General features: G+C 44.8%; 2 protein-coding genes across 3 annotated transcripts in view; both read right to left on the minus strand.

The window, feature by feature from the left end:
• Nucleotides 1-98: 98 nt before the first annotated feature.
• LOC124046765 (adenosine receptor A2b-like) lies at nucleotides 99-16,745 on the minus strand (the record flags this gene model as incomplete). Its single annotated transcript, XM_046367506.1, has 5 exons — nucleotides 16,178-16,745; nucleotides 2,131-2,336; nucleotides 1,407-1,630; nucleotides 604-699; nucleotides 99-393 (listed from the first exon to the last, which is right to left on the minus strand). Coding segments are annotated over exons 2-5 (807 nt in total), but the record flags the coding sequence as incomplete, so codon positions are not given.
• Nucleotides 16,746-18,549: 1,804 nt separating this feature from the next.
• The window catches only part of LOC124046764 (epithelial cell-transforming sequence 2 oncogene-like), a 35,610-nt gene continuing 28,381 nt past the window's right edge, over nucleotides 18,550-25,778 (minus strand). Inside the window, exons 15-17 of one of the 2 annotated variants that reach the window (XM_046367504.1) lie at nucleotides 24,073-24,161; nucleotides 23,816-23,988; nucleotides 18,550-19,231 (exon numbers count right to left, since the gene is read on the minus strand). In XM_046367504.1, coding sequence (XP_046223460.1) covers nucleotides 19,101-19,231; nucleotides 23,816-23,988; nucleotides 24,073-24,161 — 393 coding nt within the window. In that variant the 3' untranslated portion in view covers nucleotides 18,550-19,100. Of the gene's footprint in view, nucleotides 19,232-23,815; nucleotides 23,989-24,072; nucleotides 24,162-25,778 lie in introns of those variants that run through there. The other variant, XM_046367505.1, reaches the window with a different exon arrangement.

Below are 25,778 nucleotides of genomic sequence, written 5' to 3' on the forward strand. Positions count from 1 at the left end.
CTGGTATCAGGCCTGCCTGGTCCACTCTCTCCATCCCTGGTATCAGGCCTGGCTGGTCCACTCTCTCCATCCCTGGTATCAGGCCTGGCTGGTCCACTCTCTCCATCCCTGGTATCAGGCCTGCCTGGTCCACTCTCTCCATCCCTGGTATCAGGTCTGGCTGGTCCACTCTCTCCCTCCCTGGTATCAGGTCTGGCTGGTCCACTCTCTCCCTCCCTGGTATCAGGTCTGGCTGGTCCCCTCCCGGCAGCGATGCGTCTGAGCTGCTGTCGGACCGTGAGGAAGATGTGACCGTAGATGATAAACATGACCACCAGGGGAACCAGCACACAGCCCAAGAAGTTGAAGTAGACCATATAACTCAAATTGACCACACAGGTGAAGAGACAGGCCCTGAAGATAAAAAGTGAAGAGATTATACTTTTATTTTTTAATTTAATACAACATTTTTTAATAGAGATTAGTTAGCGTATAATTTAAATTTGAAAGTTCAAGTGAACCATATACTGGTGACAACCAGGTAGTTACAGATGGTACGATTAACATTTAAATCCAGATTTTAAGATGGAAAAATGTTAAACAATGTCATGTTATGATACGTACCCAGAAGGTGGCAGTGGTCCGTGCCAGCCCATCAGAGGGATGGAACCAGAGAATAGGGCCAGACACCAGGTGAGGATCAGGGCCAGCCGGGCGTTCCTGATTGATTTTTTATTTTTGGGGTAAAACAATTAGAATGGTTTAAATACCGTTTTAAAAGTACAAATGGAACCCAGAGGATGACACATGAAAGCGTAAAAACATTTATTTCCGATGTGGTCCTGGGTGTCGGCCAATGCAGGACATAACACATACATGGAAATACACAGGAAAACACATGGCTAGCAGCTAACTAGTCTACATTCACCTGGGTGGACTATGATCAGCAGCTAACTAGTCTACATTCACCTGGGTGGACTATGATCAGCAGCTAACTAGCCTCATTCACCTGGGTGGACTATGATCAGCAGCTAACTAGTCTACATTCACCTGGGTGGACTATGATCAGCAGCTAACTAGTCTACATCCACCTGGGTGGACTATGATCAGCAGCTAACTAGCCTCATTCACCTGGGTGGACTATGATCAGCAGCTAACTAGTCTACATTCACCTGGGTGGACTATGATCAGCAGCTAACTAGTCTACATTCACCTGGGTGGACTATGATCAGCAGCTAACTAGTCTACATTCACCTGGGTGGACTATGATCAGCAGCTAACTAGCCTCATTCACCTGGGTGGACTATGATCAGCAGCTAACTAGCCTCATCCACCTGGGTGGACTATGATCAGCAGCTAACTAGCCCTATACACCTGGGTGGACTATGATCAGCAGCTAACTAGCCTCATCCACCTGGGTGACCTACCTGGGGCTCACGATCCTCTGGTACTGGAGCGGCAGCAGGATGGCCACGTAGCGCTCTGCAGCTACCGCTAGCAGGCTGAGGATGGAGCTCTGGGTTAGCACGATGAGCACGCTCAGGAGGAGCAGACACAGAGGCAGGTTGTGGCGCGGCTGGCCCAAGTCGGTCAACACGGCACACGGGATCGCCAGCACGCCCACAAAGATGTCGGCCACCGAAAGCGACACCTGGGAAAGGGAAATGGGGAGAGATAAGTTCCTTATGAAGTTTCTTCCTGGGTTCCTTTGGTTCCTATTAGCTCATCTTCTCCACAGAGTTCGATAGATGATGTGTGCCATCATGATATTTGTAGAGTAGTACATTTTCATCTCATGTTTGAAAAAAAGTGAACGGGTTTAATATTCGGTGATTTACCCGCCACCTGCAGTACTGAACCAAATCTTGTCTTTAATTTATTGTGGCCACTAGGTGGCGGTGATATAGTGTCAAGCCATTTACTAATCATAAACAATCCAATTTGAAGAAGACAATCCTCAGACCATTGGCTGATCGATCCCAACCATAGGAATCCCCACCCAGTTGACTACATTGAAATGGTGGGAGTCATGAATGGCAATGCCCATGCTAAAACAGGTTTTTATCCATCCAGAGTCATCTATCTATCTCTTTGATCTTCCTTCTTCCCATGGGGACCTTTTTAAGTGTAACACGTTTCTCAGCCTCTCACCAGGAAGTAGTTGGTGACGGTGCGTAGCTTCCGGTTTCGGTTCACGGCCAGACAGACCAGGAAATTCCCAGCGATAGTGAGGAGAGCGATGATCAGCTCAGCGGCGATGTAGGGCCAAGTGATACTGGGGACGTGGACGTGGCTACTGGAGAGTTGGAATGCATCACAACTATCACTGGTACTGATGTTCATACTGATAATACTACCTGCTGACACACACACACACACACACACACACACACACACACACACACACACACACACACACACACACACACACACACACACACACACACACACACACACACACACACACACACACACACACACACACACACACACACACACACACACACACCACAGTGAAATACAGTTCATGTTCAAAGCATTTTATTATGACACTTTTTCCTTCAGCTAGCAGGCTTACGTTTACCTAGAGCTGGTTAAGAGGTTAGGCTATGTTAAAGAGGATAGAATTGAGACACAATGGTACCTGACTGTTAAGATAGACCATCCCCTTCCACTGTCACTCAGCTGTCTTCTGACCTGTCGTCTACAGACTGAAAACACTTCCTCATGATATTTAAAAATATGAATTGTTCACTCATTCTTTGATCTGCCTATTCCTTGTGCTCACCTACTAAGCCGTGAAATCGACCCCGACTATTGACAAGCACACACACACACACACAGACACACACACACACACACACACACACACATTGTGTGCTTTTCTATTTAACCAGTCTGATAGTGGATGTAAGTTCATTCAAACAGCAGCTGGTGATGAATAGATTAATTTTCTTTCAACAGTCGATTGTATGTACAGTATGGACACAGAACATTCATTGAAAACAATCCCTCTAATAACATCCAAGAAAAGCAAAATTGGTTCTGTGAAAATTCACAGAACATTTGTTTGGTCGCGGCAAATGTTCTCATAACACAACAACTGTCTAGTTGTGCTTATGATCATAGAATGTTTGTATTAAACATTTGCCTGATGTTGCAAGAATGTTCCTAGAACACATTTTAATCTGTTATTTTAAAAAGGTTCCCAGAACGTTTCATTTGGTCGTGGGTACAGTCTGACGGGAACATTGTGTCACAAAATATATGTTCCCAAAGCACAAAAACCTGTCCAGTTGTGTGGATGATTCTACAATGTTTCTTTTAGGGTGCCAAAAACAGTCACCTGACGTTACAAGAACGTTCCCAGAAATATTATTTAGGTTGTGGGAAGATTGTGGAGATGTGTTCCTAAAACACAAAAACATTCCAAGTTCTGCTGACATTCAGATAATATTTTTATCAGGGTGCACAAACCATTCCTTTGATGTTGCTAGAATGTTGACAGAATAATCTTTCACTTCTTTATAGATTCCCCAGAACATTTAAAACCTCTTCGAGCTAGTGGGCACTATTTTCACATCCGGATTAAAAGCGTGCCCAAAGTAAACTGCCTGTTGCCCGGAAGCTAGGATATGCATATACATGGTAGTATTGGATAGAAAACACTACAGTTTCTGAAACCGTTACAATAATGTCTGTGAGTATAACAGAACTGATTTGAGAGGCGAAATCTCAAGCACAATCCATCCAGGGAAATTTGTTTTTGAGGTCATTGTGTTTTCCAATAACTTTCTATGGGAAACCTGATTTATTAGGGCCCATATTGCAGTTCCTATGGCTTCCACTAGATGTTAACAGTCGTTAGAAATTGTTCAATGTTTTTCTTTTGAGAAATGAAGAAGTAATCCTATTCCTTCCATGTGTCACTCAGATGGACTCAAGTCTTTTTGTGCTTGTGAACAGGAGCGCGCTCCTCGTTACTTTTCTCCGGTATTGGAAACAGTTTATACCGTCTTAAATTTGTTTGATTATTGACATTTTAGGGTACCTGAGGTTGGATTAGAAACGTTGTTTGAAATGTTTGGACCAAGTTTACAGGTAACTTATTAGATCATTTGTAGTCATGTTGGGACCGGTGTATTTCTGAATCAAAAGCGCCAAATAAATGGACATTTTGGGGACATAAAGAAGGAATTTATCGAACAAAACGACCATTCATTGTGTCACTGAGACATTTGGGATTGCAAAAAGATGAAGATCATCAAAGGTAAGGCATTTATTTTATCGCTATTTCTGACTTTCGTGTTGCACCTGCCTGGTTGCAAAATGGTTTTCATGTTTTGTATGTGTGGCGCTGTCCTCAGATAATCGCATGGTGTGCTTTTGCCGTAAAGCCTTTATTACATCTGACACAGCGGCTGTGTCATGTTTGTCATTTATTGTCATGTCTTGTCCCTGTGCTCCCCATGCTATTCGTTTCCCTCTGCTGGTCTTGTTTGGTTCTATCCCTCTCTCTCCCCCTCCCTCTCTCGCTCTCTCTTCTCTCTGTCGTTCCGTTCCTGCTCCCAGCTGTTCCTATTCCCCTAATCATCATTTAGTCTTCCCACACCTGTTCCCGATCCTTTCCCCTGATTAGAGTCCCTATTTATTCCTTTGTGATCCGTTCCTGTTCCGTCGGTTCCTTGTATTGTATTCACCATGCTGTGATTGCGTTTCGCCCTGTCCTGTCGTGTTTTTGCCGTGATTGTGTATCACCCTGTCCTGTCGTGTTTTGTGCCTTCATCAGACGCTGCGTGTGAGCAGGTGTCTCAGTCGACTACGGCCTGCGCCTACCCGAAGCGACCTGCAGTCTGTGGCCGCTTCTCCAGTTGTTTTCCCCTCTACAATCTAGAGGATTTCTGTTATTCCGTTTTGAACATTAATAAACTCTGTTTCTGTTAAGTCGCGTTTGGGTCCTCTTTCACCTGCATGACAGAAGGAACCGACCAAGGAATGGACCCAGCGACTTCAGACGCTCGTTACACTGCCGTCGAGATCCAAGGAGCCATGCTCGGCAGACACGAGCAGGAATTGTCTGCTGCTCGCCATGCCGTGGAGAACCTGGCCGCTCAGGTTTCCGACCTCTCTGGACAGTTCCAGAGTCTACGTCTCGTGCCACCTGTTACTCCCTGGCCTGCTGAGCCTCCAGAACCCAGGGTTAATAACCCACCTTGCTACTCCGGGCAGCCCACTGAGTGCCGCTCCTTTCTCACGCAGTGTGAGATTGTGTTCTCTCTCCAACCCCACACATACTCTAGAGAGAGAGCTCGGGTTGCTTACGTCATTTCACTCCTTACTGGCCGGGCTCGAGAATGGGGCACAGCTATCTGGGAGGCAAGGGCTGATTGCTCTAACAGATTCCAGAACTTTAAAGAGGAGATGATTCGGGTTTTTGACCGTTCAGTTTTTGGTGGGGAGGCTTCTAGGGCCCTGGCTTCCTTATGCCAAGGTGAACGGTCCATAACGGATTATTCCATTGAGTTTCGCACTCTTGCTGCCTCTAGTGAGTGGAACGAGCCGGCGCTGCTCGCTCGTTTTCTGGAGGGACTCCACGCAGTGGTTAAGGATGAGATTCTCTCCCGGGAGGTTCCATCAGATGTGGATTCTTTGATTGCTCTCGCCATCCGCATAGAACGACGGGTAGATCTTCGTCACCGGGCTCGTGGAAGAGAGCTCGCATCAACGGTGTTTCCCTGCTCCGCATCGCAACCATCTCCCTCCTCTGGCTTTGAGACTGAGCCCATGCAGCTGGGAGGGATTCGCATCTCGAATAAGGAGAGGGAACGGAGGATCACCAACCGCCTGTGCCTCTATTGCGGAGTTGCTGGACATTTTGTTAATTCATGTCCAGTAAGAGGCCAGAGTCCATCAGTAAGCGGAGGGCTACTGGTGAGCGCTACTACTCAGGTCCCTTCATCTAGATCTTGTACTACTATGTCGGTCCATCTACGCTGGACCGGTTCGGGTGCTACATGCAGTGCTTTGATTGACTCTGGGGCTGAGGGTTGTTTCATGGACGAAGCATGGGTTCGGAAACATAACATTCCTTTCAGACCGTTAGACAGGCCTACGCCCATGTTTGCCTTAGATGGTAGTCATCTTCCCAGTATCAAATTTGAGACACTACCTTTAACTCTCACAGTATCTGGTAACCACAGTGAGACTATTTCTTTTTTGATTTTCCATTCACCGTTTACACCTGTTGTTTTGGGTCATCCCTGGCTAGTATGTCATAATCCTTCTATTAATTGGTCTAGTAATTCTATCCTATCCTGGAACGTTTCTTGTCATGTGAAGTGTTTAATGTCTGCCATCCCTCCCGTTTCTTCTGTTCCTACTTCTCAGGAGGAACCTGGCGATTTGACAGGAGTGCCGGAGGAATATCATGATCTGCGCACGGTCTTCAGTCGGTCCCGAGCCAACTCCCTTCCTCCTCACCGGTCGTATGATTGTAGTATTGATCTCCTTCCGGGGACCACTCCTCCTCGAGGTAGACTATACTCTCTGTCGGCTCCCGAACGTAAGGCTCTCGAGGATTATTTGTCTGTGTCTCTTGACGCCGGTACCGTTGTGCCTTCTTCTTCTCCGGCCGGGCGGGGTTCTTTTTTGTTAAAAAGAAGGACGGTACTCTGCGCCCCTGCGTGGATTATCGAGGCTGAATGACATAACGGTTAAGAATCGTTATCCGCTTCCCCTTATGTCATCAGCCTTCGAGATTCTGCAGGGAGCCAGGTGCTTTACTAAGTTGGACCTTCGTAACGCTTACCATCTCGTGCGCATCAGAGAGGGGGGACGAGTGGAAAACGGCGTTTAACACTCCGTTAGGGCATTTTGAGTACCGGGTTCTGCCGTTCGGTCTCGCCAATGCGCCAGCTGTTTTTCAGGCATTAGTTAATGATGTTCTGAGAGACATGCTGAACATTTTTGTTTTTGTCTATCTTGACGATATCCTGATTTTTTCTCCGTCACTCGAGATTCATGTTCAGCACGTTCGACGTGTTCTACAGCGCCTTTTAGAGAATTGTCTCTACGTAAAGGCTGAGAAGTGCTCTTTTCATGTCTCCTCCGTTACTTTTCTCGGTTCCGTTATTTCCGCTGAAGGCATTCAGATGGATTCCGCTAAGGTCCAAGCTGTCAGTGATTGGCCCGTTCCAAGGTCACGTGTCGAGTTGCAGCGCTTTTTAGGTTTCGCTAATTTCTATCGGCGTTTCATTCGTAATTTCGGTCAAGTTGCTGCCCCTCTCACAGCTCTTACTTCTGTTAAGACGTATTTTAAGTGGTCCGGTTCCGCCCAGGGAGCTTTTGATCTTCTAAAAGAACGTTTTACGTCCGCTCCTATCCTCGTTACTCCTGACGTCACTAGACAATTCATTGTCGAGGTTGACGCTTCAGAGGTAGGCGTGGGAGCCATCCTATCCCAGCGCTTCCAGTCTGACGATAAGGTTCATCCTTGCGCTTATTTTTCTCATCGCCTGTCGCCATCTGAGCGCAACTATGATGTGGGTAACCGTGAACTGCTCGCCATCCGCTTAGCCCTAGGCGAATGGCGACAGTGGTTGGAGGGGGCGACCGTTCCTTTTGTCGTTTGGACAGACCATAAGAACCTTGAGTACATCCGTTCTGCCAAACGACTTAATGCCCGTCAAGCTCGTTGGGCGTTGTTTTTCGCTCGTTTCGAGTTTGTGATTTCTTACCGTCCGGGTAGCAAGAACACCAAGCCTGATGCCTTATCCCGTCTGTTTAGTTCTTCTGTGGCTTCTACTGATCCCGAGGGGATTCTTCCTTATGGGCGTGTTGTCGGGTTAACAGTCTGGGGAATTGAAAGACAGGTTAAGCAAGCACTCACGCACACTGCGTCGCCGCGCGCTTGTCCTAGTAACCTCCTTTTCGTTCCTGTTTCCACTCGTCTGGCTGTTCTTCAGTGGGCTCACTCTGCCAAGTTAGCTGGTCATCCCGGTGTTCGAGGCACTCTTGCGTCTATTCGCCAGCGCTTTTGGTGGCCGACTCAGGAGCGTGACACGCGCCGTTTCGTGGCTGCTTGTTCGGACTGCGCGCAGACTAAGTCGGGTAACTCTCCTCCTGCCGGTCGTCTCAGACCGCTCCCCATTCCTTCTCGACCATGGTCTCACATTGCCTTAGACTTCATTACCGGTCTGCCTTTGTCTGCGGGGAAGACTGTGATTCTGACGGTTGTCGATAGGTTCTCTAAGGCGGCACATTTCATTCCCCGCTAAACTTCCTTCCGCTAAGGAGACGGCACAAATCATTATTGAGAATGTATTCAGAATTCATGGCCTCCCGTTAGACGCCGTTTCAGACAGAGGCCCGCAATTCACGTCACAGTTTTGGAGGGAGTTCTGTCGTTTGATTGGTGCGTCCGTCAGTCTCTCTTCCGGGTTTCATCCCCAGTCTAACGGTCAAGCAGAGAGGGCCAATCAGACGATTGGTCGCATACTACGCAGCCTTTCTTTCAGAAACCCTGCGTCTTGGGCAGAACAGCTCCCCTGGGCAGAATACGCTCACAATTCGCTTCCTTCGTCTGCTACCGGGTTATCTCCGTTTCAGAGTAGTCTGGGTTACCAGCCTCCTCTGTTCTCATCCCAGCTTGCCGAGTCCAGCGTTCCCTCCGCTCAAGCGTTTGTCCAACGTTGTGAGCGCACCTGGAGGAGGGTGAGGTCTGCACTTTGCCGTTACAGGGCACAGACGGTGAGAGCCGCCAATAAACGCAGGATTAAGAGTCCAAGGTATTGTTGCGGCCAGAGAGTGTGGCTTTCCACTCGCAACCTTCCTCTTACGACAGCTTCTCGTAAGTTGACTCCGCGGTTCATTGGTCCGTTCCGTGTCTCCCAGGTCGTCAATCCTGTCGCTGTGCGACTGCTTCTTCCGCGACATCTTCGTCGCGTCCATCCTGTCTTCCATGTCTCCTGTGTTAAGCCCTTTCTTCGCACCCCGTTCGTCTTCCCTCCCCCTCCCGTCCTTGTCGAGAGCGCACCTATTTACAAGGTACATAAGATTATGGACATGCGTTCTCGGGGACGGGGTCACCAATACCTAGTGGATTGGGAGGGTTACGGTCCTGAGGAGAGGAGTTGGGTTCCGTCTCGGGACGTGCTGGACCGTTCGCTCATCGATGATTTCCTCCGTTGCCGCCAGGATTCCTCCTCGAGTGCGCCAGGAGGCGCTCGGTGAGTGGGGGTACTGTCATGTTTGTCATTTATTGTCATGTCTTGTCCCTGTGCTCCCCATGCTATTCGTTTCCCTCTGCTGGTCTTGTTTGGTTCTATCCCTCTCTCTCCCCTCCCTCTCTCACTCTCTCGCTCTCTCTTCTCTCTGTCGTTCCGTTCCTGCTCCCAGCTGTTCCTATTCCCCTAATCATCATTTAGTCTTCCCACACCTGTTCCCGATCCTTTCCCCTGATTAGAGTCCCTATTTATTCCTTTGTGATCCGTTCCTGTTCCGTCGGTTCCTTGTATTGTATTCACCATGCTGTGATTGCGTTTCGCCCTGTCCTGTCGTGTTTTTGCCGTGATTGTGTATCACCCTGTCCTGTCGTGTTTTGTGCCTTCATCAGACGCTGCGTGTGAGCAGGTGTCTCAGTCGACTACGGCCTGCGCCTACCCGAAGCGACCTGCAGTCTGTGGCCGCTTCTCCAGTTGTTTTCCCCTCTACAATCTAGAGGATTTCTGTTATTCCGTTTTGAACATTAATAAACTCTGTTTCTGTTAAGTCGCGTTTGGGTCCTCTTTCACCTGCATGACAGGCTGGATTAACAAGAAGTTAGGATTTATTTTGATGTATTACACTTGTATTTATGTGAATGTTAAATATTTATATTTCTGTAGTTTGAATTTGGCGCACTGCAATTTCACCGGACGTTGTCAAATCTATCCCGCTGACGGGATTCTAGCTCAAGGGATCCCTAAGAGGATCCCTTAACATTTAACTAGGTTGTCCCGCTGACGGGATTCTAGCTCAAGGGATCCCTAAGAGGATCCCTTAACATTTAACTAGGTTGTCCCGCTGACGGGATTCTAGCTCAAGGGATCCCTAAGAGGATCCCTTAACATTTAACTAGGTTGTGAGAACAGTGTGGGTACAACACAAAATATGCTCAGATGTGATGACATTAATACAATGTTTAAGTTAAATTGCACAGGACATTCCTATAATGTTGTAAAAATGTTGACAGGAACACCTGGTCTAAGTTATTTAAAAGGTTCCCAGAACATTTAATAATGTTCCCACAATTTCCAAACAAGTCAGTTTTTTATGACGTTCATGCTATGTTTCTCTTCAGATTTAATGGTAATTCTCATTTGCAGGTGATCGAGACACAAAGTATTTTAATTTAATTCATAGGAAATGTGAACCGCATTTCATCATACAAACACAACAATGTGTATACATTTAATATGGTTCTCAAGCGAAGTCTTTTATCCTCTGCGCCACCAGGGAAGCTCACTTACAGTTCATTTGTTCAGTATATAGCCATGTTGTCAATCAGGAATCCAATACTTTCTTTTTAGCCTTCTCAAACATAACTAGCCCGGATAAATACGGGGTTATTCACCATCTTTATATATTGCGTATTCCTGGGCCCATATTTAAAAAGGTACCTGCTGATCTAGGATGACTTTTTGCTTTTCATGAAAAATAAGACACAAGGGATCATATCAGGCGTCTCAAAGTAGGAATTATATTGTGTTTTTTAGTTTATTAAAGTTGTTTTTATAGTTTGTCTAAATTCTGCATTTGCACACATACAACATGCATGAAATAAACCTTCTGAAAAAGGGTGACAAATAATAAATATACAAAAACTAAATTCAGGAAAAATGTAAATAAATATTTTATTGATTTAAGAAAAGGTACAATGCAGCCGTTTTTATATAAAATGATCAATAACAAATGATTTCTGGGTAAAAATGATCAATATCAAATGATTTCTGGGTAAAAATGATCAATAACAAATGATTTCTGGGTAAAAATGATCAATATCAAATGATTTCTGGGTAAACATGATCAATAACAAATTATTTTCTGGGTAGAAATGATCAATATCAAATGATTTCTGGGTAAAAATGAAGTACCTCACTGTGATGGTTTACAATTGAAATTGTCAACAACAAAAAAGCACAATAACAAAGAGCAAAATCCTAAAATAAAGTGTTACCGTAGCAACAGCATATGAAGAGGATGGGAACCTTTTAATAAGTCAGAATATTGTGTTCGGTCTCCAGATTCACCACTTAAGACTGAAACAACCCGGCAACGCCACTGCTATCCCCTGGTAGAGCAGAGGGTTAATGATCTGGATGTCGATCTGGAGATTGAAGGTTTATTTTTGCGGGGGGGGTCCTTAGTGTACTATGTTATCAACTCTTCCCAGGGTCCTTAGTGTACTATATTATCAACTCTTCCTTAGTGTACTATATTATCAACTCTTCCTGGGTCCTTAGTGTACTATATTATCATCTCTTCCTGGGTCCTTAGTGTACTATATTATCAACTCTTCCTTAGTGTACTATATTATCAACTCTTCCTGGGTCCTTAGTGTACTATATTATCAACTCTTCCTGGGTCCTTAGTGTACTATATGACCAACTCTTCCTGGGTCCTTAGTGTACTATATTATCAACTCTTCCTGGGTCCTTAGTGTACTATATGACCAACTCTTCCTGGGTCCATAGTGTACTATATTATCAACTCTTCCTGGGTCCTTAGTGTACTATATTATCAACTCTTCCTTAGTGTACTATATGACCAACTCTTCCTGGGTCCTTAGTGTACTATATTATCAACTCTTCCTGGGTCCTTAGTGTACTATATTATCAACTCTTCCTTAGTGTACTATATGACCAACTCTTCCTTAGTGTACTATATTATCAACTCTTCCTTAGTGTACTATATTATCAACTCTTCCTTAGTGTACTATATTATCAACCCTTCCTTAGTGTACTATATTATCAACTCTTCCTTAGTGTACTATATTATCAACTCTTCCTGGGTCCTTAGTGTACTATATTATCAACTCTTCCTGGGTCCTTAGTGTACTATATGACCAACTCTTCCCTGGGTCCTTAGTGTACTATATTATCAACTCTTCCTTAGTGTACTATATTATCAACTCTTCCTTAGTGTACTATATTATCAACTCTTCCTTAGTGTACTATATTATCAACTCTTCCTTAGTGTACTATATTATCAACTCTTCCTTAGTGTACTATATTATCAACTCTTCCTGGGTCCTTAGTGTACTATATTATCAACTCTTCCTGGGTCCTTAGTGTACTATATTATCAACTCTTCCTTAGTGTACTATATGACCAACTCTTCCTGGGTCCTTAGTGTACTATATGACCAACTCTTCCTGGGTCCTTAGTGTACTATATGACCAACTCTTCCTGGGTCCTTAGTGTACTATATGACCAACTCTTCCTGGGTCCTTAGTGTACTATATTATCAACTCTTCCTTAGTGTACTATATTATCAACTCTTCCTGGGTCCTTAGTGTACTATATTATCAACTCTTCCTGGGTCCTTAGTGTACTATATTATCAACTTTTCCTGGGTCCTTAGTGTACTATATTATCAACTCTTCCTGGGTCCTTAGTGTACTATATGACCAACTCTTCCTGGGTCCTTAGTGTACTATATGACCAACTCTTCCTGGGTCCTTAGTGTACTATATGACCAACTCTTCCTGGGTCCTTAGTGTACTATATGACCAACTCTTCCTGGGTCCTTAGTGTACTATATGACCAACTCTTCCTGGGTCCTTAGTGTACTATATGACCAACTCTTCCTGGGTCCTTAGTGTACTATATTATCAACTCTTCCTGGGTCCTTAGTGTACTATATTATCAACTCTTCCTGGGTCCTTAGTGTACTATATTATCAACTCTTCCTTAGTGTACTATATGACCAACTCTTCCTGGGTCCTTAGTGTACTATATTATCAACTCTTCCTTAGTGTACTATATTATCAACTCTTCCTGGGTCCTTAGTGTACTATATTATCAACTCTTCCTGGGTCCTTAGTGTACTATATTATCAACTCTTCCCAGGGTCCTTAGTGTACAAGAGACAGTAGTACACTATGTTATCAACTCTTCCTGGGTCCTTAGTGTACTATATGACCAACTCTTCCTGGGTCCTTAGTGTACTATATGACCAACTCTTCCTGGGTCCTTAGTGTACTATATGACCAACTCTTCCTGGGTCCTTAGTGTACTATATGACCAACTCTTCCTGGGTCCTTAGTGTACTATATGACCAACTCTTCCTGGGTCCTTAGTGTACTATATTATCAACTCTTCCTGGGTCCTTAGTGTACTATATGACCAACTCTTCCTGGGTCCTTAGTGTACTATATGACCAACTCTTCCTGGGTCCTTAGTGTACTATATTATCAACTCTTCCTTAGTGTACTATATTATCAACTCTTCCTTAGTGTACTATATTATCAACTCTTCCTTAGTGTACTATATGACCAACTCTTCCTGGGTCCTTAGTGTACTATATTATCAACTCTTCCTGGGTCCTTAGTGTACTATATTATCAACTCTTCCTGGGTCCTTAGTGTACTATATGACCAACTCTTCCTGGGTCCTTAGTGTACTATATGACCAACTCTTCCTGGGTCCTTAGTGTACTATATGACCAACTCTTCCTGGGTCCTTAGTGTACTATATGACCAACTCTTCCTGGGTCCTTAGTGTACTATATGACCAACTCTTCCTGGGTCCTTAGTGTACTATATGACCAACTCTTCCTGGGTCCTTAGTGTACTATATGACCAACTCTTCCTGGGTCCTTAGTGTACTATATTATCAACTCTTCCTGGGTCCTTAGTGTACTATATTATCAACTCTTCCTGGGTCCTTAGTGTACTATATTATCAACTCTTCCTTAGTGTACTATATGACCAACTCTTCCTGGGTCCTTAGTGTACTATATTATCAACTCTTCCTTAGTGTACTATATTATCAACTCTTCCTGGGTCCTTAGTGTACTATATGACCAACTCTTCCTGGGTCCTTAGTGTACTATATGACCAACTCTTCCTGGGTCCTTAGTGTACTATATGACCAACTCTTCCTGGGTCCTTAGTGTACTATATGACCAACTCTTCCTGGGTCCTTAGTGTACTATATGACCAACTCTTCCTGGGTCCTTAGTGTACTATATTATCAACTCTTCCTGGGTCCTTAGTGTACTATATGACCAACTCTTCCTGGGTCCTTAGTGTACTATATGACCAACTCTTCCTGGGTCCTTAGTGTACTATATTATCAACTCTTCCTTAGTGTACTATATTATCAACTCTTCCTTAGTGTACTATATTATCAACTCTTCCGTAGTGTACTATATGACCAACTCTTCCTGGGTCCTTAGTGTACTATATTATCAACTCTTCCTGGGTCCTTAGTGTACTATATTATCAACTCTTCCTGGGTCCTTAGTGTACTATATTATCAACTCTTCCTGGGTCCTTAGTGTACTATATGACCAACTCTTCCTGGGTCCTTAGTGTACTATATTATCAACTCTTCCTGGGTCCTTAGTGTACTATATGACCAACTCTTCCAAGAGTGTGCAGAGCTGTCATCAAGGCAAAGGGTGGCTACTTTGAAAAATGTTAAATATATTTTGAATTGTTTAACACTTTTTTGGTTGCTACATTATTCCATACGAGTTCTTTCATAGTCTTCACTATATTCACTACTAGAAAATAGTAAAAATAAAGATAAATCCTGGAATGAGTCGGTGTGTCCAAACCTTTGACTGGTACTGTAAGCTCATTCTAGTATTTCTACTACTGTATTTACTACTGTAGTTTTTTGGCTGGTCATGACAAGTGTGACAAAACCCTATTTTTTTTAAACGTGTTTTTTAAGTTTCCTAATGTTTGAAAGTTTGTTTCTAGTTAGGGATTGGCGGGATGCAAATGTCTCAACTGGCCAATTGCCAGGGAAAATGCAGAGCACCAGATTCTAATAAAATACTATAAAATTCAAACTTTCATTAAATCACACATGTAAGATACTCAATTAAAGCTACACTCGTTGTGAATCCAGCCAACATGTCAGATTTTACAAATGCTTTTCCGCAGAAGCATAAGACGCTATTATCTGATGGCCTACACCATCTGCACCAGCAGTAAACAAAGGAGTTAGCATATTTCACCCTTGCAGGTGCTACATAAAACGCTGAAATAAAATATAAAACATGCATTACCTTGACACCTAGGTGTCTGGCTTGGTCTTTTTCTTCGATTAATTCCGTCCATATATATCCAAATGTCCATTTATTTGATGCGTTTGATCCAGAAAAAAACAGCTTACAAAAAACGCAACGTCACTACAAAATATTTCAAAAGTTGCCTATAAACTTTGCCAAAATATTCCAAACTACTTTTGTAATACAACTTTAGATATTTTAAAACGTTAATAATCAATCAAATTGTAGACAGGGCAATCTGTGTTCAATACAGGAATGAAAACAAACCAGCGCCACTTTTCACGTCTTGCGCAACTCACAAAAGTGTCCCCAGTTCCTAGTTGGCCTACATCCTCATTGCACAAAGGAATAACCTCAACCACATTCCAAAGACTGGTGACATCCAGTGGAAGCGGTAGGAACTGAAAACAGGTCCCTAAGAAATATCCCTTGGCAATAACAAGACTGGGAACAGAGAGAGGGGAAAAATAATAATAATCTGAACAGTTAGTCCTCAGGGTTTTGCCTGCTACATAAGTTCTGTTATACTCACAGACATGATTCAAACAGTTTTAGAAACTTCAGAGTGTTTTCTATCCAACTCTATGAATAATATCTGCTAAATGGCATATATTCTTATATTCTTGGCATGAGTAGCAGGAAGTTGAAATGCTATTCATCCAAAAGTGAAAATTCTGCCCCCTAGCCCCAAGAGGTTTTAAATCCTTTGTTGTTGTTATTCTCTAAAGTCACGAATGAGTAGCTGTACCAACTTCTACTTGTACTGTATATTATAATTATTTTATGTTTTTTTCACATTTCAATTAATGTGTATTTGGGTGTTTTTCGCCATGCCTATTACTTCACACAAGACAAGGAAGATAGGAAAGAGAAAATCAATCATACGATATACAAGAAAATTAAATGTACTTACATGAGTCACCTAGAGGTGTCGTCACGGCAGGAGCTGCGCACTGTCCAGTCCCCTCCCGTCTTTCCAGTGTGGGGTGAAGACCATTCTAGAACACTCAGAACACTCAAAAACACTAAGGCAACTCTAGAACACTCAGAACACTAAGGCAACTCTAGAACACTCAGACTGGATCTCAAAGATGACTGCAGAACACTCGGGATGGAACTAATTCTGGACACTAATTCGGAACTAGCAGATATCACTTGAGGATCAGTATGTCCACATCCCTGGTGTATGTTTCTCTCTCTCTGTGTGTGTGTGTGTGATTAGAGATTAATCACAAAGCACACTCCAACACAATGACTACTTCCTCTGTATAGTCCTAACAACCCTATCACCTGCTGCACCTGGGAGAACTGAGGAGAGGGGAGGGGGAGAGAGAGAGGGGAGAGAGAGAGGGAGGGGCAGAGAGAGATAGGGGGGAACAGAGAGATAATTGAATTGAGAGGGGGGGACAGAGAGAAAGAGTAAGAGATTAAACTCTCAGTCCAATGGATGTTGGAGGAACAAAGAGACTTTTGGGATAGCTGATTCATTTCTTATTTATATATTTACTGTATATATACTCCCCAGAGAATAAAAACACTCTTTAATGGGACATAACTGGTCACATAATATCATCACAAAATTAATAAACCAGGCAGACAGGTTATGACAAGTTTAATGTTAACTAGTGATACAGAAGAAGTATGAAGCATACATAGAATACAGGAAGACAGTTAGGGAGTACTCTCAGATCATCACTATCTGGCCTAGTTACTCTCAGATCGTCACTATCTGGCCTAGTTACTCTCAGATCGTCACTATCTGGCCTAGTTACTCTCAGATCGTCACTATCTGGCCTAGTTACTCTCAGATCGTCACTATCTGGCCTAGTTACTCTCAGATCGTCACTATCTGGCCTAGTTACTCTCAGATCGTCACTATCTGGCCTAGTTACTCTCAGATCGTCACTATCTGGCCTAGTTACTCTCAGATCGTCACTATCTGGCCAAGTTACTCTCAGATCGTCACTATCTGGCCTAGTTACTCTCAGATCGTCACTATCTGGCCTAGTTACTCTCAGATCGTCACTATCTGGCCTAGTTACTCTCAGATCGTCACTATCTGGCCTAGTTACTCTCAGATCGTCACTATCTGGCCTAGTTACTCTCAGATCGTCACTATCTGGCCAAGTTACTCTCAGATCGTCACTATCTGGCCAAGTTACTCTCAGATCGTCACTATCTGGCCAAGTTACTCTCAGGAAGTCACTATCTGGCCAAGTTACTCTCAGGAAGTCACTATCTGTCCAAGTTACTCTCAGATCGTCACTATCTGGCCAAGTTACTCTCAGATCGTCACTATCTGGCCAAGTTACTCTCAGATCGTCACTATCTGGCCAAGTTACTCTCAGGAAGTCACTATCTGGCCAAGTTACTCTCAGATCGTCACTATCTGGCCAAGTTACTCTCAGGAAGTCACTATCTGGCCAAGTTACTCTCAGGAAGTCACTATCTGTCCAAGTTACTCTCAGATCGTCACTATCTGGCCTAGTTACTCTCAGGAAGTCACTATCTGGCCTAGTTACTCTCAGATCGTCACTATCTGGCCTAGTTACTCTCAGATCGTCACTATCTGACCTAGTTACTCTCAGATCGTCACTATCTGGCCTAGTTACTCTCAGATCGTCATTATCTGGCCAAGTTACTTTCAGATCATCACTATCTGGCCAAGTTACTCTCAGGAAGTCACTATCTGGCCAAGTTACTCTCAGGAAGTCACTATCTGGCCAAGTTACTCTCAGATCGTCACTATCTGGCCATGGGAGTACTCTCAGATCGTCACTATCTGGCCAAGTTACTCTCAGTAAGTCACTATCTGGCCAAGTTACTCTCAGGTAGTTACTATCTGGCCATGGGAGTACTCTCAGATCGTCACTATCTGGCCAAGTTACTCTCAGGTAGTTACTATCTGGCCATGGGAGTACTCTCAGATCGTCACTATCTGGCCAAGTTACTCTCAGGTAGTTACTATCTGGCCATGGGAGTACTCTCAGATCGTCACTATCTGGCCAAGTTACTCTCAGGTAGTTACTATCTGGCCAAGTTACTCTCAGGTCGTCACTATCTGGCCTAGTTACTCTCAGGTAGTTACTATCTGGCCATGGGAGTACTCTCAGATCGTCACTATCTGGCCAAGTTACTCTCAGGTAGTTACTATCTGGCCATGGGAGTACTCTCAGATCGTCACTATCTGGCCAAGTTACTCTCAGGTAGTTACTATCTGGCCATGGGAGTACTCTCAGATCGTCACTATCTGGCCAAGTTACTCTCAGATCGTCACTATCTGGCCAAGTTACTCTCAGGTCATCACTATCTGGCCTAGTTACTCTCAGATCGTCACTATCTGGCCAAGTTACTCTCAGGTCATCACTATCTGGCCAAGTTACTCTCAGGTCATCCCTATATTTTAGAACTCTGTCTAGTGAGAAACCCTGTGTAGTTCTTCAATATGTTCTTAAAATGTGATTTTAACCTTAAATCTAAACACACTGCTAACCTTATGCCTAACCTTAAATCAATACATTTTTACGATACAGTCAAATTTAACCTTGGAGCTTGGCTATCTATGGGGACTCATACTATCTGGTTGCAGAAATCCTCTTTCCTGCCACCTAGTGGTTGATTGAAGAATGACGGATTGTATCAAATCAGGAAGTCCCAATGAGGTCAAAACCCTCTTTTTCAAGTGGGATCTGGCTAAACTGGTGTGTGTGTGTGTGTGTGTGTGTGTGTGTGTGTGTGTGTGCGTGCGTGCGTGCGTGCGTGCGTGCGTGCGTGCGTGCGTGCGTGCGTACGTGCGTGCGTGTGTGTGTGAGAGTCTATGGTGAGGGTTCTCTACCCTAACTTTCTGTGATGGCAGTATGTATGGCTGAACGCAGGGTGCAAAGGAACCTCTCCTTGTCCTCCTCTCTCTCTATAGCACAGACCCACACACGACTAGGACCCTCCAGGACAAACCCATGACACACATCTACAGTGAGACAGGGAGAGGGAGGAGAGAGGGAGGGATAGAGATGAGAGGTAGGGGGAGAGGGGAGAGAGAGGGATAGAGATGAAGGGGGAGAGAGAGGGAGGGAGAGAGAGGGATAGAGATGAGAGGGAGGGGGAGAGGGGAGAGAGAGGGATAGAGATGAAGGGGGAGAGAGAGGGAGGGAGAGAGAGAGAGAGGGGGAGAAAGGGGAAAAAGGGAGGGTGGAGAGAGGGAGGAGGGGAGAGAGAGAGGGGGGGAGAGGGTGGAGCAAGGAAAGGGAGCAGAGAGAGAGGTAAGTGAGAGGGAGAGGGAGGAGGGGAGAGAGAGAGGTAAGTGAGAGGGAGAGGGAGGAGGGGAGAGGGATGAGGGAGGGAAGGGAGCAGAGAGAGAGGTAAGTGAGAGGGAGAGGGAGGAGGGGAGAGAGAGAGGTAAGTGAGAGGGAGAGGGATGAGGGAGGGAAAGGAGGAGAGAGAGAGGTAAGTGAGAGGGAGGGGGATGAGGGAGGGGAGGGAGCAGAGAGAGAGAGGTAAGTGAGAGGGATGAGGGAGGGAAGGGAGGAGAGAGAGGTAAGTGAGAGGGAGAGGGAGGAGGGGAGAGAGAGAGGTAAGTGAGAGGGAGAGGGATGTGGGAGGGAAGGGAGGAGAGAGAGAGGTAAGTGAGAGGGAGAGGGATGAGGGAGGGGAGGGAGCAGAGAGAGAGGTAAGTGAGAGGGAGAGGGATGAGGGAGGGGAGGGAGCAAAGAGAGAGAGGTAAGTGAGAGGGAGAGGGATGAGGGAAGGGAGGGAGAAGAGAGAGAGAGGTAAGTGAGAGGGAGAGGGAGGAGGGGAGAGAGAGGGAGAGGGATGAGGGAGGAGAGAGAGAGGGATGAGGGAGGGGAGGGAGCAGAGAGAGAGAGGTAAGTGAGAGGGAGAGGGATGAGGGAGGGGAGGGAGCAGGGAGAAAGAGGTAAGTAAGAGGGAGAGGGATGAGGGAGGGAGGGAGCAGAGAGAGAGAGGTAAGTGAGAGGGAGAGGGATGAGGGAGGGGAGGGAGCAGAGAGAGAGAGAGGTAAGTGAGAGGGATGAGGGAGGGAAGGGAGGAGAGAGAGAGAGAGGTAAGTGAGAGGGAGAGGGAGGAGGGGAGAGAGAGAGGTAAGTGAGAGGGAGAGGGATGAGGGAGGGAAAGGAGGAGAGAGAGAGGTAAGTGAGAGGGAGGGGGATGAGGGAGGGGAGGGAGCAGAGAGAGAGAGGTAAGTGAGAGGGATGAGGGAGGGATGGGAGGAGAGAGAGGAAAGTGAGAGGGAGAGGGAGGAGGGGAGAGAGAGAGGTAAGTGAGAGGGAGAGGGATGTGGGAGGGAAGGGAGGAGAGAGAGAGGTAAGTGAGAGGGAGAGGGATGAGGGAGGGGAGGGAGCAGAGAGAGAGGTAAGTGAGAGGGAGAGGGATGAGGGAGGGAGGGAGCAAAGAGAGAGAGGTAAGTGAGAGGGAGAGGGATGAGGGAAGGGAGGGAGAAGAGAGAGAGAGGTAAGTGAGAGGGAGAGGGAGGAGGGGAGAGAGAGGGAGAGGGATGAGGGAGGAGAGAGAGAGGGATGAGGGAGGGGAGGGAGCAGAGAGAGAGAGGTAAGTGAGAGGGAGAGGGATGAGGGAGGGGAGGGAGCAGGGAGAAAGAGGTAAGTAAGAGGGAGAGGGATGAGGGAGGGGAGGGAGCAGAGAGAGAGAGGTAAGTGAGAGGGAGAGGGATGAGGGAGGGGAGGGAGCAGAGAGAGAGAGAGGTAAGTGAGAGGGATGAGGGAGGGAAGGGAGGAGAGAGAGAGAGAGGTAAGTGAGAGGGAGAGGGAGGAGGGGAGAGAGAGAGGTAAGTGAGAGGGAGAGGGATGAGGGAGGGGAGGGAGGAGAGAGAGAGGTAAGTGAGAGGGAGGGGGATGAGGGAGGGGAGGGAGCAGAGAGAGAGAGGTAAGTGAGAGGGATGAGGGAGGAGAGAGAGAGAGGTAAGTGAGAGGGAGAGGGAGGAGGGGAGAGAGAGATGTAAGTGAGAGGGAGAGGGATGAGGGAGGGAAGGGAGGAGAGAGAGAGGTAAGTGAGAGGGAGAGGGATGAGGGAGGGGAGGGAACAGAGAGAGAGGTAAGTGAGAGGGAGAGGGATGAGGGAGGGGAGGGAGCAGAGAGAGAGAGGTAAGTGAGAGGGAGAGGGATGAGGGAGGGGAGGGAGAAGAGAGAGGGAGAGGGAGGAGGGGAGAGAGAGAGGTAAGTGAGAGGGAGAGGGAGGGAGTATGAATAAAGGAAGGAATGAAGAGGAAGATAAATTAATCTATTCATTGTGAGTCTGTATGTACAGTGGCAAGAACCCTTTGGAATTACCTGAATTTCTGCATAAATTAGTCATAAAATATGATCTGATCTTCAGCTTAGTCACAACAACAGACAAACTGTCTGCTTAAAACTAATGACACACAAATGATTGTATTTTTCTTGTCTATATTGAATACATAATTTAAACATTCACAGTGAAGGTTGGAAAAAGTATGTGAACCCCTCGGCTAATGACTTTTCCAAAAGCTAATTGGAGTCAGGAGTTAGCTAACCTGGTGTCCAATCAATGAGACGAGATTGGAGATGTTGGTTAGAGCTGCCCTGCCCTATAAAAAACACAATTTTTACTCACACAGTCTGAGTTTGCTATTCACAAGAAGCATTGCCTGATGTGAACCATACTTCAAACAAAAAGAGATCTCAGAAGACCTACGATTAAGAATTGTTGACTTGCATAAAGCAGGAAAGGGTTACAAATGTATCTCTAAAATCCTTGATGTTCATCAGTCCACTGTAAGACAAAATGTCTATAAATTGGAGAAAGTTCAGCACTGTTGCTACTCTCCCTAGGAGTGGCCGATGACTGCAAGAGCACAGAGCAGAATGCTCAATGAGGTTCAGAAGAATCCTAGAGTGTCAGCTAAAGACTTGCAGAAATCTCTGGAACATGCTAACATCTCTGTTGATGAGTCTACGATACGTAAAACACTAAACAAGAATGGTGTTCATGGGAGGACACCACGGAAGAAGCCACTGCTGTCCATAAAAAAAACATTGCTGCACATCTGAAGTTTGCAAAAGAGCACCTGGATGTTCCACAGTGCTACTGGCAAAATATTCTGTGGACAGACGAAACTACAGTTGAGTTGTTTGGAAGGAACACACAACACAGTGTGGGAAAAAATGCACAGCACACCAACATCAAAACCTCATCCCAACTGTAAAGTCTGGTGGAGGGAGCATCATGGTCTGGGGCTGCTTTGCTGCCTCAGGGCCTGGACAGCTTGCTATTATTGACGTCAAGACATTTTGCACGAAAATGTAAGACTGTCTGTCCGCCAATTGAAGCGCAACAGAAGTTGGGTGATGCAACAGGACAACGACCCAAACCACAGAGGTAAACCATCCAACAGAATGGCTTCTGTAGCTCAGTTGGTAGAGCATGGCGCTTGTAACGCCAGGGTAGTGGGTTCGATCCCCGGGACCACCCATACGTAGAATGTATGCACACATGACTGTAAGTCGCTTTGGATAAAAGCGTCTGCTAAATGGCATATATTATTATTATTATTAAAATACGCCTTCTGGAGTGGCCCAGTCAGAGAACTGACCTCAACCTGATTGAGATGCTGTGGCAAGAGAGCAGGTCACACCAGACATCCTAAGAATATTGCTGAACTGAACCAGTTTTGTAAAGAGGAATGGTCCATAATTCCTCCTGACCGTTGTGCAGGTCTGATCTGCAACTACAGGAAACGTTTGGTTGATGTTATCGCTGCCAAAGGAGGGTCAACCAGTTACTAAATACTTTTCCCACCCAGCAGACTGTGTTTGTCTATTGTTGTGACCTAGATGAAGATCAGATCTAATTGTATGACCAATTTATGCAGAAAAATTCAGGTCATTCCAAAGGGTTCACATACTTTTTCTTGCCACTGTATGTATGGATGGATGGTACCAGTCAAAAGTTTGGACACACAAACTCATTCAAGGGTTTTTTCTTTATGTTTACTATTTTCTGCATTGTAGCCTACCTGGTTAAATAAAGGTGAAATAAAATAAAAAATAACATGGACTTGGTCTTTTACCAAATAGGGCTTCTGTATGTATGCCAACCCTACCTTATCACAACACAACTGATTGGCTCAAACTCATTAAGAAGGACAGGAATTCCACAAATTAACTTTTAAGAAGGCACACCTATTCATTGAAATGCATTCCAGGTCCAACCTCATGAAGCTGGTTGAGAGAATGCCAAGAGTGTGCAAAGCTGTCATCAAGGCAAAGGGTGGCTACTTTGAATAATCTAAAATCTAAAATATATTTTGATTTGTTTAGCACTTGTTTCCATATGTGTTATTTCATAGTTTTGACTGTTATTCTACAATGTAGAGAAAAAGCCTCCAATGAGCAGGTGTGTCCAAACTTTTGATTGGTACTGTATTTGTGTGTGTGTGTGTGTGTGTGTGTGTGTGTGTGTGTGTGTGTGTGTGTGTGTGTGTGTGTGTGTGTGTGTGTGTGTGTGTGTGTGTGTGTGTGTGTGTGTGTGTGTGTGTGTGTGTGTGTGTGTGTGTACTCACAGCGCGTGTCTGTGATCTCTCTGAGGGTGAGGCTGTGCAGGGCGACAGAGGCCAGGAAGGTGTGTGTGTCGCAGTGTGTGTGTGTGAAGGGTCGGTGACACACATTCCTCTCGGTCAGAACCATTGCGTCGTTGAACAAGAAGAGACCCACGTCAGAAACGTGTTCATACATCCTGTCACACAAGCAGACACTGTTAGTATCACACACAGATGAGAATACAGGCATATTCACATCAAAGGCTATCGAGAGGTCTTACCTGAGTGAGGCTGTGATGTCATCACTGGGGCATCTAAGCAGAGCCGCGTCCTGAGTGGTGATTAGCTGTCTGCCCCCCTCACACAAGTTCCACACACACACACACACACACACACACACACACACACACACACACACACACACACACACACACACACACACACACACACACACACACACACACACACACACACACACACACACACACACACAAAACATGATCAAATCCCAACATTATTATTTTAACGGACCTCTGAGACTATCACAGTCTAGGTGCATTTATACGGAGACTTGATTACACACAGGTGGATTGTATTTATCATCATTAGTCATTTAGGTCAACATTGGATCATTCAGAGATCCTCACTGAACTTCTGGAGAGAGTTTGCTGCACTGAAAGTAAAGGGGCTGAATAATTTTGCACGCCCAATTTTTCAGTTTTTGATTTGTTAAAAAAGTTTGAAATATCCAATAAATGTCGTTCCACTTCATGATTGTGTCCCACTTGTTGTTGATTCTTCACAAAAAAAATACAGTTTTATATCTTTATGTTTGAAGCCTGAAATGTGGCAAAAGGTCGCAAAGTTCAAGGGGGCCGAATACTTTCTGTAACTCAATCACTGTTTGCAAAAAAAGACCTGAGCACTTAGGCTATAGGCCTGTACATATAACATGGTATTTTTTTTACTAGTTATTGTTATTCATTGTGTATTTATTCCTCTTGACACTATTTACATTTTTATTTGATCATTTTAACTCTGCATTGTTGGAAAAGGACCCGTAAGCACTTCACTGTCAGTCTTCACCTGTTGTTTGTTTACAAAGTTAACAAATAACATTTACAAAGATGTTTATTTTATATCAGATACATTTCTTCTCCTTTCTTTGCAAAAGGGAAAATGTTGGTCTTTTAGCAACACATTTCATTGCAATTCTACTTATATGCAGAGACATTAGTATAATCTTTTTTGTAATTACGACCAAAATGTCAGGGAAAGTCCGCTGACACTGACAAACAATATAAACAACGTTTATATCTGATCCGTATAAAATGCAGATGGAGAGAGACAAATACAATATGATGTCCATCTAACCAGAAGGGAGGAAAATATTGTTCAAAAATAAACTTTCAAAAATGACACGGTAACGATAAAGAGTGAATAGGCCTCACCGGAGACTGTTAGTCTTGTTGTTTACGAAGCATGTGACAAATAACATTTACATCGATTTTTAATTTTACATTAAAATATTTCTTTGCAAGGGAAAATTGGCCGATGCTTTAAGATAAACTGAACTGTTCTCTTAATTAAGATGAGAATTTTGGCGAATTTTGGCAAACTAAAAGATAAAAAAGAAAAGACATCTCTGAGTATTTGTCTTCTCTTTACAGCAGGAGCCATTTGATTTCCAAACTATGTTTTCCCGCGGTTGTATTTTGAACTATTACGATATGCCTGGCAGGAAGTCTCTACTTTTCACTGACAGTCACCAGTCACAACTTAATAATCATCTATTTGGTATTTTGCCCTTCAGGCTGCCCATATTTCAAACAATTCCCAGCTTATATTTTTTAAAGAATAATGATCCACATCTCCTTCACACAGAGTTGATCAGGCTGTTGATTGTAGCCTGTGGAATGTTGTCCCCCTCCTCTTCAATGTCTGTGCGAAGTTGCTGGATATTGGCGGGAACTGGAACACGCTGTTG

Source organism: Oncorhynchus gorbuscha, linkage group LG10 (genome assembly GCF_021184085.1).
Source record: "Oncorhynchus gorbuscha isolate QuinsamMale2020 ecotype Even-year linkage group LG10, OgorEven_v1.0, whole genome shotgun sequence".
In the NCBI taxonomy this organism is placed as follows: Eukaryota; Metazoa; Chordata; class Actinopteri; order Salmoniformes; family Salmonidae; genus Oncorhynchus; species Oncorhynchus gorbuscha.